General features: G+C 34.4%; 1 protein-coding gene across 3 annotated transcripts in view; it reads right to left on the reverse strand.

Moving 5' to 3' along the window:
• The window catches only part of LOC138695294 (uncharacterized), a 68499-nt gene that overhangs the window by 43844 nt on the left and 10403 nt on the right, over positions 1-14252 (reverse strand). For 2 of the 3 annotated variants that reach the window (XM_069819730.1, XM_069819727.1), the window contains exon 2: positions 7696-7783. The exons of the other annotated variant lie outside the window; for it this stretch is intronic. In XM_069819730.1, the coding sequence (XP_069675831.1) occupies positions 7696-7725 (30 nt within the window). In that variant the 5' untranslated portion in view covers positions 7726-7783. The remainder of the gene's footprint in view (positions 1-7695; positions 7784-14252) is intronic. 3 annotated transcript variants of the gene reach the window in all.

A 14252-nucleotide genomic window follows, 5' to 3' on the forward strand; every position in this document is an offset into this window, starting at 1 on the left:
TAAAAGTGGGCACAGACGTAATTTGGGGGAGGGGGAGCTGAGTTTAAGATTAAAATAATAATAATAATAATAATAATAATAATAACAATAATAATAATAATAATAATAATAAGAGGAGGAAGAAGAAGAAGAAGATATCCCCCTTTTATAAACGCTTAAGAAATAAAAGACAAGCTAGTTAATGACTTTGCTCAAATGAAATCAAGGCATTGCCCTTTGCTAAATTATTTTATTATTAATTTTTTTTGGGGCGGAGGAAAGATTTACACTACAGCCTGAGGTTTATTGTGCGCATCTGTTCTGTGAATGATTGTGTCTTCGAACGGTCGCGCTCTCATACGAATACAGCACGCTGCATCGTGAACTTAACCGGGCTATGGTAATGATGACAATGATATGATATTTGAATTAATGATGGCGAAATGAGTCCGAGGTCCAACACCGAAAGTTACACAGCAATTCCGCTTCAATTGACTGAAGGAAAGCCTGGGAAAACACCCCAATCAGATAACTTGTCCCAAAGGACACGCACGGTTCACGGTCTGACATGCTAAGTGGGATAAGAAGTTAAAATTACGTCTGTGTCGAAATTGGAAATGTACTGTAAAGTGGGGTAAACCTGATCATAAAACAAAAACAAAAATTAAACAAGATATAAGCCTATTTGTAACTTAAAATAATAAATGGAGAAAAAATAATTAATATTAAAATATGTTAATTGCATATGATATCATGGTTTAAATTATTTTATTTTTTATTATCAAGTTCGGTCCAGTTTACTATATAGAAAATAGTTCATTTCAGAGGAAATAGGAAGGCAGTATGCCACGCGATATACCTTACATAACGCCTTCCGTAAAAAATCTCGCCCCTTCAGCAAAAGCTGAAGTGACGCCGCTCGCTGAATGGGTACCTCACTTACTGGCTTTTAAGAAACCCGGAGGTTCATTGCCGCCCTCACATAAGCCCGCCATCGGTCCCTATCCTGAGCAAGATTAATCCAGTCTCTACAATCTAGAGATGAACAACGATCGAGAAAGCAAGACTAACAGCGTCCGCAAAGACGAAAACCCGCACCACAATGTTATATACGTCGCGTCATTTACGTAAAGACTGCTTGTGTTTCGAGACGCCGAGATTGATCATTCCCGAAGTCCCGAACGTCAAGCAACCTTGAATCGCCTCAGTTTATACCTGATTGAACTGTTATCTATTTTGGCAACTGTTATATAATATGTATAAACAATCAAGTAGCCTATTTGAAACATCTTTACATTTCAGTGTATAATCCGTTCCCCAGTCTTTATTTAATTACTAAGTCCTTATTAAAAGGCTAGGAATTTTCTTTTCATATGTTTGAGATCAAGTGTGCAATCTCAAGTTTTATGTTTCTTAGAAATCCAAATTTATTTGAGAATTGTTTTTTTTTTCTATTTATATAACCATAGGTAATATCATACAAGAGAACCAGAACATTTTGATAACTAAGAAAGCCCATTTGAGTTGTGTGTATATAAAGGGAAAATTGTGACGGTGTCGTGTATAGTTCCTGGGGTAGCTCAGTCGGGAGAGCATTCGTGCGCTAAGCGAAGGGTCCCGGGATCGATACCCGGCCCGGGAACAATTTTTCCTTGAAATTATTCAAACCTGCTTTACAGGGAGCTACTACCTGAAAGCCAGATCTGTATAACTAAGAAACTGTTCTGTTTTGTATTTTTGTCTCATTCAAACATTTATAATGCTATTTATTTAAATGATGTATGTTATTCAAAGCTACGAAATCTTTCCACGCCGACCAAATGCTATTTCGTGAATGATGAGCGAGACTCGAAGCGCACGAGAATGACGAGACGATACTCGAAAGACAAATGCAACGAACACAGCGAGCGAGAACGGCAGTTAGTTTTGTTCATCTCTACTACAATCATATCCCACCTCCTTCAAATCCATTTTAATATTACCCTCCCATCTAGGTCTCGGCATCCCCAAAGATCTTTTTCCCTCCGGTCTCCCAACTAACACTCTATATGCATTTCTGTATTCGCCCATACCTGTTACATGCTCTGCCCATCTCAAAACTTCATCCCTCTTATTCCCAAATATTTTTCCTAAGCACCTTCTTCTCGAACACCCTTAACCTATGTTCCTCTCTCAAAGTAAGAGTCCAAGTTTCACAACCGTAAAGAACAACCGGTAATATAACTGTTTTATAAATTCTTTAAGCTTTTTGAGAGCAGACTGGATGACAAAAGCTTCTCAACCGAATACTGACAGGCAATCCCCATATTTATTCTGCATTTAATTTCCTTCCGAGTGCCATTTATATTTGTTACTGTTGCTCCAAGATATTTGAATTTTTCCACCTCGTCAAAGGAATTTTTTTTATTTTACTTTGTTATTTAACGACACTGTATCAACTACGAGGTTATTTAGCGTCGATGCAATTGGTGATAGCGATATATTTGGCGAGATGAGGCCGAGGATTCGCCATAGATTACCTGACATTTGCCTTACAGTTTGGGAAAACCTCGAAAAAAAAAAACCCAACCAGGTAATCAGTCCAAGCGGGAATCGAACTCGCGCCCGAGCGCAACTCCGGATCGGCAGGCAAGCGCCTTAACCGACCGAGCACGCCGGTGGCTTCTTCAAAGGATAAATTTCCAATTTTTATGTACCTTATGGGTACCTATTCGGAAAAAAATATTCGTTACACTTTCTGTAATAATCTACACGCATCTTGCTCCTTAGCGGGAGTGCGCCGATGCAACCCGCAGTACATCATTGTATTGTAACGACAGCGGGCCGATGCAACCAGCAACTTAGCACAAAGTATACAAATAAAATACAAATAACTTATAATGACCTTTAAATTTATTTCATACACTTCACAACCTACAAACATCCAAACCCAAACAATCGTACAACCACCAACCACTTAAAATATTTCACGCAAGAATCCCGAATCCCATGCCATCTTTTGTGTAAATAAAACTTCAGAATTATTTTTTAATCACACTACGTCAACCGCAAGAGGGAAAGGGAGAAATGTAAGAGAATAATGGGGAGGTCATGGTCCGAAAATGGGCCGAAGCACCACAGAACGATGTTAAAGGTAATATAATTTCCACCAAAAAGTATGTTCCCTGGACCAAAATGATCGTATTTTAATTATTTAAATGCAACTGCAATTAAGAAACTGTTACATGAATTATTCTTGCACCAAAAACGGATGCATCCTGGGCCAAGTAGTCGAATTTAATGATTTCATAGTTTCACAAGTCGTTCTAAAGATGTTATTTTGCTAATTACCCTGTATGCAGTGTTGTGTACTATAAGGAATGTTACTTATTAAATAGAATATAACTTTCACAGTGATCATATCGTCTCTCTAATGTTACACCTTTGAGGTTATTTTTAATTATGTAAGTAAGCCTACTTTTCCCTTCCATGGCAAGATATCGAAGTTTCGCCAATAAAATATTACAATTCTCATTCAACTTCTGATATGTTTAAAATTCACAAAGATTACATATCTTTTCTCATTACAGGCCACAGATTTTCGCAATGACAAATGTCATAAATCGTTGATTAAATGGGAAAGTGTTTCTTTGTGAATATGTATATCGCTACATTTTAATAGCAAATTTTTACAAAAAAAAATGCATCGAAATTATTCAGTCAGCGAAAAAAATTCGAAATTGTCTCTAGCTAAATAACTAGCATTTTTCTTGGCTACTTTCTTGCAGGTCCAAGTGGAAACACGCATTATCGAAGGATTTAGCGGTCCACCCCTTCTACCAAACATTCTCAAAGGTCAATAACATTCCAGGTACTTAGGTAAGACGAGAGTGTCTAACAAAAGATATAACAGTCCACTCCCTTCTACCTACATTTCTCAAAGGTTAATAATAATAACGCTTTCCAGGTATTTTAGGTAAGAGAAGGTGAGATGTATTGGGATTTCTAGCTTTGGGTTACATTATTTTTTTGAAGTTTCACTTGTGAAAACGGGTCTTACCATGCAATAATTTTATTAGATTACTGTGCTCACCTGAACGAAAGAATTTGCGAATGAAAGCATTTATGTATCCGAAACGAATATGTTATGTGCAGATTTTGAAATGTGAAGGTAGATTTGGAGAAACGTAATACAGTGTTTTAATACAGTGTCAAAACACTGTTCCAAGAATAAGACTTAAAAGAGAAAAGTGAGGCTTAAAAAAACAAGAGTCAATTGGATGTTTATTTGATCGTCACAAAAGAGGTCAAACAGGAAATATTCCTTCCGTTCCAAAATAAACGTTTCTTGAATAGGCTAATTATACGATTTTTATAATATGATTATTAATCACCAATAAAACGTGAAATACATTTTATCGAGATTTTAATCCAGCAAATGCGAAATTCTGTGTCTCCATTCATTGTAAATTTCGTGGCAAAAAGAATGGGCCCACTCTTGGTCGTTAAAATTGTTAAGTTCTACTGCGCGGTTCACGAATTGCACTTAAATGTAATTTTGTTTATTGGAAGTCGTCCGCTTACAACGCAGTCAACCTTAAGAGGTGTGTGTGACATTGGGGTAAGATGCCTGCTTTCCGTTCTCTAGATTGTGAGTTCGCTTCCTGATAGAGTAAAATTATTGATCTTCGTTTTTAATTTATTTATTTTAAATGTTAAATGGCATTTGTTAATAAACTTCGTTATGCCTGTCTTATAAAATTGGTGGGAAATAATATTTTTAAAAGACTCCTGCCCTCGATGCAGGATAACTTATAGCGAACGAAGGCAATGATTCATTGACGAGACCGTTTTATTTAAACAATAGTATTGCTTGGAAGAGAGTGAGGTTTACTTACTAGAGTTCGGGCATATATTGTAAAAGATATCGTGACATAAATTTAACTTTGCGGGACATATGATGGGATTTTTTTAAGACTGTTGGAAAGTCGAACCTTCAACTAGTATTATTCAATCGTTTTGCGCAACCTTGTCGTATTATAACCATCTACGCTACTGAAACTAGTAGTACTAGATCGGCATAATACGTGGATTTCCTGTTCATATTCGCTTCGATTGATTTTACATTTATCAATTTCATTATTATTTAACTCTTCAAAGGTTCTGATGTATCTAAAATCAATCCTCCATTTGTTTTTATAACATCTTTCAGACTCTTAAACAAAAATACAGCAAATTTAAATGATTTAATTGTGTGTCACTTTATGAACTACGATTTTGATGAGACGAGCATATACAGTATTATGTATATGGAACTTATAAATTGAAGGATTTTTTGGAAAAACAACCATAGTTCAAAAACATAAATTTTCAGGACAAACAAAAACCTATCTGGCATTCTGGCATGGGTGTTGTTCACACTTCAAGTGTAAAATTCATCATGCCATTTCTTAAGGTGCTGTAGAAACTTGAGAAAGCTGAAACACATTTATAACTTAAAGTGCCTCATAGAAATACATGACTGTGTAAATGTAGGTAACTATGGACGATGGTTGTTTTAAGAAAAAAATTCTCTGTTGTGACTGAAGCGTGCCTCTCCTTTAATCTTCTTTTTCTTTATTATATCCTGTTTCTTTTCCTTTCGTTATTTATGTACCTAAAGATGACTCCATAACTAATACAACATTTCACGTGCTAAAGTACTTTTTTCTGAGGCTATGTTCACAAAGAAAGTCTTTGGACTATAACCACAGTCTAGTATATAGTCACGAAGCTCAATACGTAGTAAATATGCATCCATAGATAGTTGCTGGCCACTACTATCGCCTCATTACAGACAATGCGAAATGGTACCCGCACAGTCTATTGTTCCTAGTACCTTCAAAACTAGACTGTGCTACAACTATGAGCGTTTTATGAAAACCACTGAAAATTTCCACTCCTATAACACAAGACTATGGTGTTTTTTCCACTAACTAATTCAGTAGATGGCCGCTACAATACGATCACCACATACAGTATACTTAACATCTCAAATTTGCATTTTTTTTTACTATGCATTTTTTTTTACTATCGTTCTTTTTTTTAACCTTCAATTGTGCGTAGATCATTTATTCTTTTTGCCGCGAAATGTATTTTTTCAAGCAATGGTGTGAAAGATATTAGCGGATCTAGTTCATTTTCTTTAACCATTAATTGCGCGCGTATTTACTAATACATTAATTTTTGGGGTCGCTCTTATATTTCGAACAGTTTCATTTCCATAACTTTACGGAACTAATTTACGCTTCCTAAGTTACAGTATGGGAGGTTGTAATTTATTAAAACAAAAAGCCGATCATCTATGCCTGCAACTCCTGTAATTTGTATATACTGGAGTTTACTATTCAAAACATACTATCTGGTATGGGTTTCATGAAAATATCTCATTTCTTGTTGGCGATTTCCCCTTGTAAGAAGTGAGAGTGAACATTCAAAGTCATGAGCAAATGTCAAATTTCATCCAACATAAATATTTTTTTCTCGGTGAAATAACGTTCCTAATACCAATATTCTCGCTTGTCTGTTTTTATTTAATATTTAAATTCAATGAAATTTATTTCAATATGACTTCTAAATTACTACCATTAAACTTGTAAACTAGTGTTCGTAAAAAGAACAACATACAGGTGGAAGGAAACTTATTACTTTCCTTTTCAGTAATGAATTCTTGAATGAGAATAACAAAAATATATAAACATTTTTCGCCCTTTTTAAAAATCGTAATATTTTGTTACATTTTTAACTGAACTTTCAGGAAGATGCTTTGAACTTTTATGATGTACGATCTAGATGTTGTAGAAGAATACAATTTACAACAATGTGTCCATAGACAGTACGGTTCCAGAGCAATTATATATAAAAAGAACTACCAAAGTATAATAACTTTGAGAGAGAAAAAGAAGTGTAATGTCTGTAATATCTAATCACAAGGGATGATTACTACATTGTGATGTTTACATTAAGTTCAGCTGTTTGTTACTTTTCATTTTAATTGTATTCAGTTACACTTATAGTAAGTTACAATTGTACTACAATTAGAGCTATTTTCTACAACTTGTTGCATTTCAAGAAAAGCGATGTTTGGTAAGTTAGGAATAATTTACTATTGCTTTTACTAACATGTATGAAGTCTACTGTTTTAGAACTCGTGAATATGTTTACCAGTACTTTAGAAAAGATTTACATGTTAAACCATTTTAAATCGATGGTCTGCAAAATTAAACAAACCTTCCATGTTCGGAAGATTTTTGTCAACTTCAAACTGTTGTCACACCTGAAGGATTTTCTTAGATTTTTTCTCTGATTAATTGGCATGAATTACAGTAGCAGTTTCAATTACCACATCAAACGTACAAAAATCGTTGTCTTGGAAGAAGGTGTACTCTTTAAGGAAGGCGTAATTTATCCTCCATTCGATGGTGTATCGATGTCAAAGAGGGAAAAGTAGTAAATGCAGCAGTCTGTTATGGATGTTCCTCAACAAAATCATTATTCCGCATGCGACATTATCACAGTGTGCACGCTAGTTTTATGAAAAAGTAGACTTTCAACTGGGCATAGAGAAAAACTTATTCAACATGTAATAACATGGAATGAAGTAGTAAGTTATCTTTCACTCTGTACAGGCAACTGGATATACTTAAAATTAATTTAACAACGAACATTATTTTGACATACAAAGCAAAATATACGTACCTTATTCTTCTTACATATGTAGGTTGCCATGTTGGGGCAGGTCTGATGAGATCTAATGCTACTGGGAGCACACAATTTGCTCAGCAAGCTGTGAACCAAACCAAAATGCAAAACACACACGCAAACACAAACACAAGACAGTACATGCAAATACAAAACTGTGGTAATCAAATTCCAACACACACAATGCGTGCTTTCTGAAAGTTTCAATTCTGTAACTGTTAGGAAAGTCAGTATAAAGTATTAGAGAGTAACTGTACCACAATTTTAACATGAGATGGAATTATAAAACACACTTTATATAGACAAAGTAGTCTTTCTCTTCTATGCTACGTTATTGGTAAAAAGATTTTCATAACTATGGACAGGCCCGTATTTATGCATGTGCAACATGGACCCGGGCCCAGGGCAACAAATTCGTAGGGACGACAAAATTTTCAGAAACGGGAGGAGGGGGGGGGGGAGCTGAAAATAATTTTTCGATATTTTTCTACCTCGCAGATGCCTGCTTTAGATAACAGCATAGCCTATGTTAAATTGTTACATGCTACTTTTTATAGTTTCACTGCAAATATTTAGATTGCATAATTAAGTTGGTGGGGGGCGCAATTTCTTTTTTCGGGCCCATGGGCGCAGCACTACTTAAATACAGGGCTGCCTATAGATATACATAGTTCTTCACTTAGCTACTGAATTCTGGTGAAACCAAGAACTTCATTAACGCATTCTACATTCTCCCTGGACATGTGTAGACATGTAAAATTAACATTTTCAATTACCTTCTATAAAACTAGTGAGCAGAAGACAATGATGAATTTATTCATGTGAAAGGTTAGGTTTTGCCATGAAATCATGAGGTAAAAGCAATATTCCCAACAGTGAATCAATTTACGAATATAAATATAGGCCTAGTTGTTGCTAACACCTCCAGACATGGTCAATGAAGATCCTTCTGGAGTACGTTCTTATTTGTTATTTAACGGCACCATAACAGTAAGGATGTGATTTTGTGGTTATTTTACCTCTCTTTCAGTGTTGATTTTATCATAATTTCAGTGAATATTTCGTGTAAATATGAAGGTTAGGGTTAATATTTCGTTAAAATATCAGGATACGACATACAAAATTACATTATGTATAACATGTAGAAATTCAGACAGTAATTTTAATTGTTATAAGTTTCCTGATATTTCCAATATCATTAACATTAAATTACATAAATAAATTTTTTTCTGAAAAGTACGCCTACTTTCAATCATTGTTTAACATCAGTTTGCACATATTTAGAAAGTACTTTTCAGTACTTCGACCAATCAACAAACCGAGGGGAGTTCAATCTGATTCCAAGGAGCAATTCTTCCCGGTTTACAGCACAACTATCCTGCTCTTGAATATGAAGTCTTAGAATAATTTCAACATTTGATCATGACAAACGAAATTGTAAATCAGATAAAATATCTTTATATGTAAAAATATTCTCTTATTATCAGTGTTTTAGACAGAAAATCACAGCACTTGAAGACATGTTAAAGCGAAACTGTTGTGATTCTCGTCTTATTCAAAGAGGTTGTAAATTAAAACCAGTATGCAAACTCTTCGTTCTCTGCAAAGATGTTGCCAAATTCAATTTTATATTTTATTTCAAAGGTTTATCTGTTTGTTTTCGTATTTCGTGAAAAAATAAACATGTTTTTAAGATACTAATTTCATGACCAAGACGAAATTTTGTTGAAATCATTAGATTTCGCGATTAAATTTCATTAATTTCTTGATTACCTTTGTGAAAAAAGTTTTTGGGAATACAATTAAATTTTCAAACATTTAGCTTATTTTATTAATACCAAAAAATCACACCCTTACGATATCAATTGCATGGTTATTAAGCAGCAGTATTTAATTTAACAACATTTTCTAACTAGATAACTAGATGATCGAGAATATGCGAATGTTGGTCACATAGGAGAAATGTACCAATACATTTTCCAACAAAAAACAACAATAAATAGAATTTCGACGCTAATCAAACTGGACAGTACTAAATAGCAAACGATGATTAGTATAAATGACAATATGAGTAACTGAAGACGATAATCAAAGCTTCACTATACATTACTCAACCACATGCATTGAAATACCACAGAGCTCACTTTAAGTACGCTAATTAATATATATAAATAATATTACATAACAGCAAATTAAATTAAGTTACATCTGGACTTCGATTATAATAAGTTACATAACTCTTTAAACATTCTTATAAGTTGAATAACAGAAATGCCCTAAATAAAAACTATAAACACAGTGAATATGATCATACTGATAAGCAACTGTGAATTGCAGGTACCGGAAGCTTTACGGTTGATGAAGGTCTGTAAACAGTGCAGTGATAAGCACTGAATTCTTATTACACGAAAATCCTGAAAGAGTTCTGAGTTGGCAAAGTTGTTTTCAACACTTCCATTGTAAAAGACATTAGTATGTTGCATCTGCATATTAGCACACCAATTGTCAAATATGAAATGCACCTGCTCTGCTGGAGATTCAGACTGGAAACCTATAAAGTCTATGTAAGATTTGTGATCAACAAATACTTCCAGTTTTCCTTGTAATTAGTCCACTATTTCCACATAATTCATGTCACCAATGAAAAATCTAAGAAGAAACTAACACATACACTCATTTCCCAGGACATCAATATTGTTAGAGTGAAATATATCCCATAGTACAGTCTGAAGTGCTCAGAATTAGTCAATGCAAGTACTGCTAATAGGAAACATATATACCCTAAGGAAAAAAAAAAACTATCATAAAGTAAACAACAAATTATGTAATTTTTTATTGACGAAATGACTATTTGGCACTGAATTCCCAGAGAATAATGAAGATTAATTTCCTATAACTAGAATGTTAAATCAAATACTAGAAGGCGATGAGATTCCGGGGATTGCCATCTGTCCTATACAACTCCTATATTTAAGAAGAGCAATAAAAACGAACTGTCCAAGTATAGAGAAATGAGTGTAATGGCTTCCATGAGCAGGCTATTTATCAAAATTATAACTAAGACGTTAGAAACGAATGTTGTTCCCTACATATCAGAGGATCAAGCTGGATTCACCATTGGGAAATCCTCTATAGACCACATATTCTCACTAAAGCAAATTGCTGAAAAGAGAGTAGCCAAAGGCCAAGAAACACATTTAATCTTTGTAGACCTTGAAAAGGCATATGACAAAATGAATGTTAATGAATCCCTCATACATCTCATTAAGAAACTATTTAAAATAAGCAGTTGTTAAGTGCAGTGGATGGTTGTCAAATGAGTTTGTTACATCCAAAGGTCTGAGACAGGGATGTGGAATGTCTCTTAACCTGTTCAAGATTTACATGGATTCAGTTCTTGAGACTTAGAATACATCACGTAGACCCATGGGAACTCAGATTGGGAATAATTTCATCCACTCACTTTTATTCGCAGATGACAAAGTGGTAATCACTCAAGATCATAATGAAGCGAACTTCTTGATAAGAAAATTACTTGATGTATACAGTATGGGAGGACTCAAGGTCAATTTCTCAAAAACTGAATATTTAGTAGGAGGAGAAGAGACCTCTCGTTTGGTACAATAAAAGTAGTGGACCAGTTTAAATATTTGGGCACAATTATCCACAAACCAGGAAATACGGAGAAGGAAGTGGATAACAGAATTGCACAGGCTCGACCAGCTATCAGGCAGTTAAATGGAATATTATGGAGCCGAGATATCCTACTGGAAATAAAGATGCTTTTAAATGCTATTGTTGAGAGCATTTCTAGGTATGGTGCTGAAGGATGGACTTTAACATAACGACAGAAGGATCAGATAACGTGTAGACATGGATGGCTTATGGAGAAGTTTATGTATCTCTTGTATTCAAAAAGTAAAAAATGAAACCATCCTAGATAAAATGAATATCCAAGATACCATCGTGAATCGCTTGGAGACTTGATCTCTACAAGGGTATGATCATGTCCAGCAGATGTCACAGGAGAGATGACCCAAGAATTTAACAAACTGGTCTACACATGGACATAGGAAAAAAGGGAGTCCAAGATTTACATGGAGAGGAAATATTAAGGAAGTTATGAAATCCAGAGGACTACACGAAAATTTGTGGGAGGATATATTAGAATGGAGAAGGGAATTACAAGGCAACTGCTAATAAGTGGAATAGCCTTTAAAAGTAAAAAAACAAAAAAAGTAGCCTAAGATGTTTCCTAAAACTGTATATTTGCATATGTGCAGGTGCGACCCCCTAATTACATAACATTAATTTTCTTAATCTCAAATAATTCTATAATCCACATATTTACCTTGGCATTTGTATACTTTTAAAAATAATTCTAAGGATATAAATTGTAAAATGATCCTTTCTCTGTTGCTGCTTTCTGACATACAAACTGCACAAATATCCATAAAAATCATACTTTACTTAAATTTTCTTGTTTCAATAAAACATACAACTGCAGTCCATATTAAGACAAGACTTCATTATAACTAAAGTAGACTCTAGATTATCTGCATTAAATGGAATGGAGAAAGGGTGAAGATAAAACACAATGAATAAAATACATACAAAATGCACAGTTGTAATGTAATTACAGTATAATCTCGTTAATTCGAGGTAATGGAGGGCGAGGATACCTCAGATGTGAATAACTCGGACTACACAGAGCGCCTTAGGAAAAATCGTAAGACACTAAATAAAACCAGTAAGAACTAAAGATATTTTATTGTAATCATTTTACCCAGTGTTATGACTCGGATTGACTGTTTCAGCTAAAAAGAAGCAACAATATATACATTATAATCAAAACTATCGATAGTTATTAAAATTTTTTTTGTTTATTGGTTATAAACTGAATATATTTCTGAATTTTGTACCTAAACGCGTATTAAATTATTAATTTAATAATATACACTAAATTGTATCTGAATTACATTCCAGTAACACACAATATTACAATCTGTTCTCAAAGTCCTAACATTAGCCATAATTCTGATGTTCTTTAAACAGTGACCATTGCTCCAAGGATACGTTTTTCAATACAGTAAGCATTTCCACTTTGTTGGAATGCAAACGGTTTTGCCTTTCATTGATTAAGTTTCCAGTTTTGGATAACAATCTTTCCGAGGGAACTGAAGATCAAGTGAATACAGATACTTCCTGACTGAATTACTTAGCTGTGAGTGAATGATGTATGATAAAAGAAATGGATAAGTGGAAATAAAATGCTGAATTTGTTTAGTTAAGTATGAAAAATAATAAGCATGTGCCTGAAATTTGTGTAGTAGTTAAACAGGGATGTAATGCAAAAAAATATATTTCATAGTGAGTTTCAGTTTATAAATTACAATTTTATAGAGAATCACTATCTTGCATAATTTTGTACATTAATGGAGCTAATCAGAAAGGGCACATCCAATGTTTCAACTTTCATTATAAAGGGACTCTATCCTTCTTGGCCTACTCTACCATCTATTCGAGAGATTTAGAAAGTTGTTAATCTACCCTTGGTTGCGAAGGAAAATTCCTGTAAATACTTTGTTTACAATTCAAAAGAATACTTGGAATCACAGGCTGGGATGAGTTATGAACGAACTGTGAACGAGAATTTGTAATGTCTGGTTGAATTGTTGGATCTGACTCCTGAAAAAGTATCATGTTGCCCAGCTCCAGTTTGGAATCCTCATAATATTATAAATGATCTTCCGTTTTTTCGGTACTATCAATTATTCAATAATCATCTGAAAAATCGATAGTATTAGAAACAATTTGACTATTGATAGTTGAAGTCATAACTATCGATTATCACCCATTCCTACTTCTAATGTGACAGAGAGATGTGGACTCTGGCAGAGGGGAAACACATTATGAGAACAAGCATGCGCATGATGTAGGTGGCTTGTATTAGAGAGGTTCTACTATACTAACAAGGGAAAGGTTTCGGTTCGAACAGGAGTTTCGTATCCAAAATTTGTATACAGGCCCATCTTTACATCTCTGTAAAGCTCCCAAAAGCATTCGTTTGTGTAATGTGTGGTTTGTCTGTTATACCACTGTACAAGTTGAGGGGTGAGGAGAGCACTGCACAAGTTAAGGGGATGGGACACCTTACCCGTAAGCCTAGCCTAGAAGCTAGTGCGAGTGGTAAAATGTCTAAAACCCATTTAAGAACATTTTTCTCCAATGTTCTGTCTGAAAATATTGCAGCTAATCAAGAATGTAGACTGTTGTGTGAGTCATTGAATACGCACAAGGACACAACCTTAATAAATGAATCATTCCAAGCCTAGGACATGGAATGTATGATCATTCCACCTAAAAAAAACTAAATATATCCAGCCTCTGGATATCTATTTCCTTAGACAATACAAAATATATCCTCGGAGGATAACAGATTGCATAAGGACTCTTGCTGAGAATCCAGAACTTAACTTGGGAAATCGAGTGTTTATAATGAAAATGCACTCTGTTATTCATAATCAGTTGTCTGCTCCAGTGTACCGCCCTAT

Source organism: Periplaneta americana, chromosome 1 (assembly GCF_040183065.1).
Source record: "Periplaneta americana isolate PAMFEO1 chromosome 1, P.americana_PAMFEO1_priV1, whole genome shotgun sequence".
NCBI lineage: Eukaryota > Metazoa > Arthropoda > Insecta > Blattodea > Blattidae > Periplaneta > Periplaneta americana.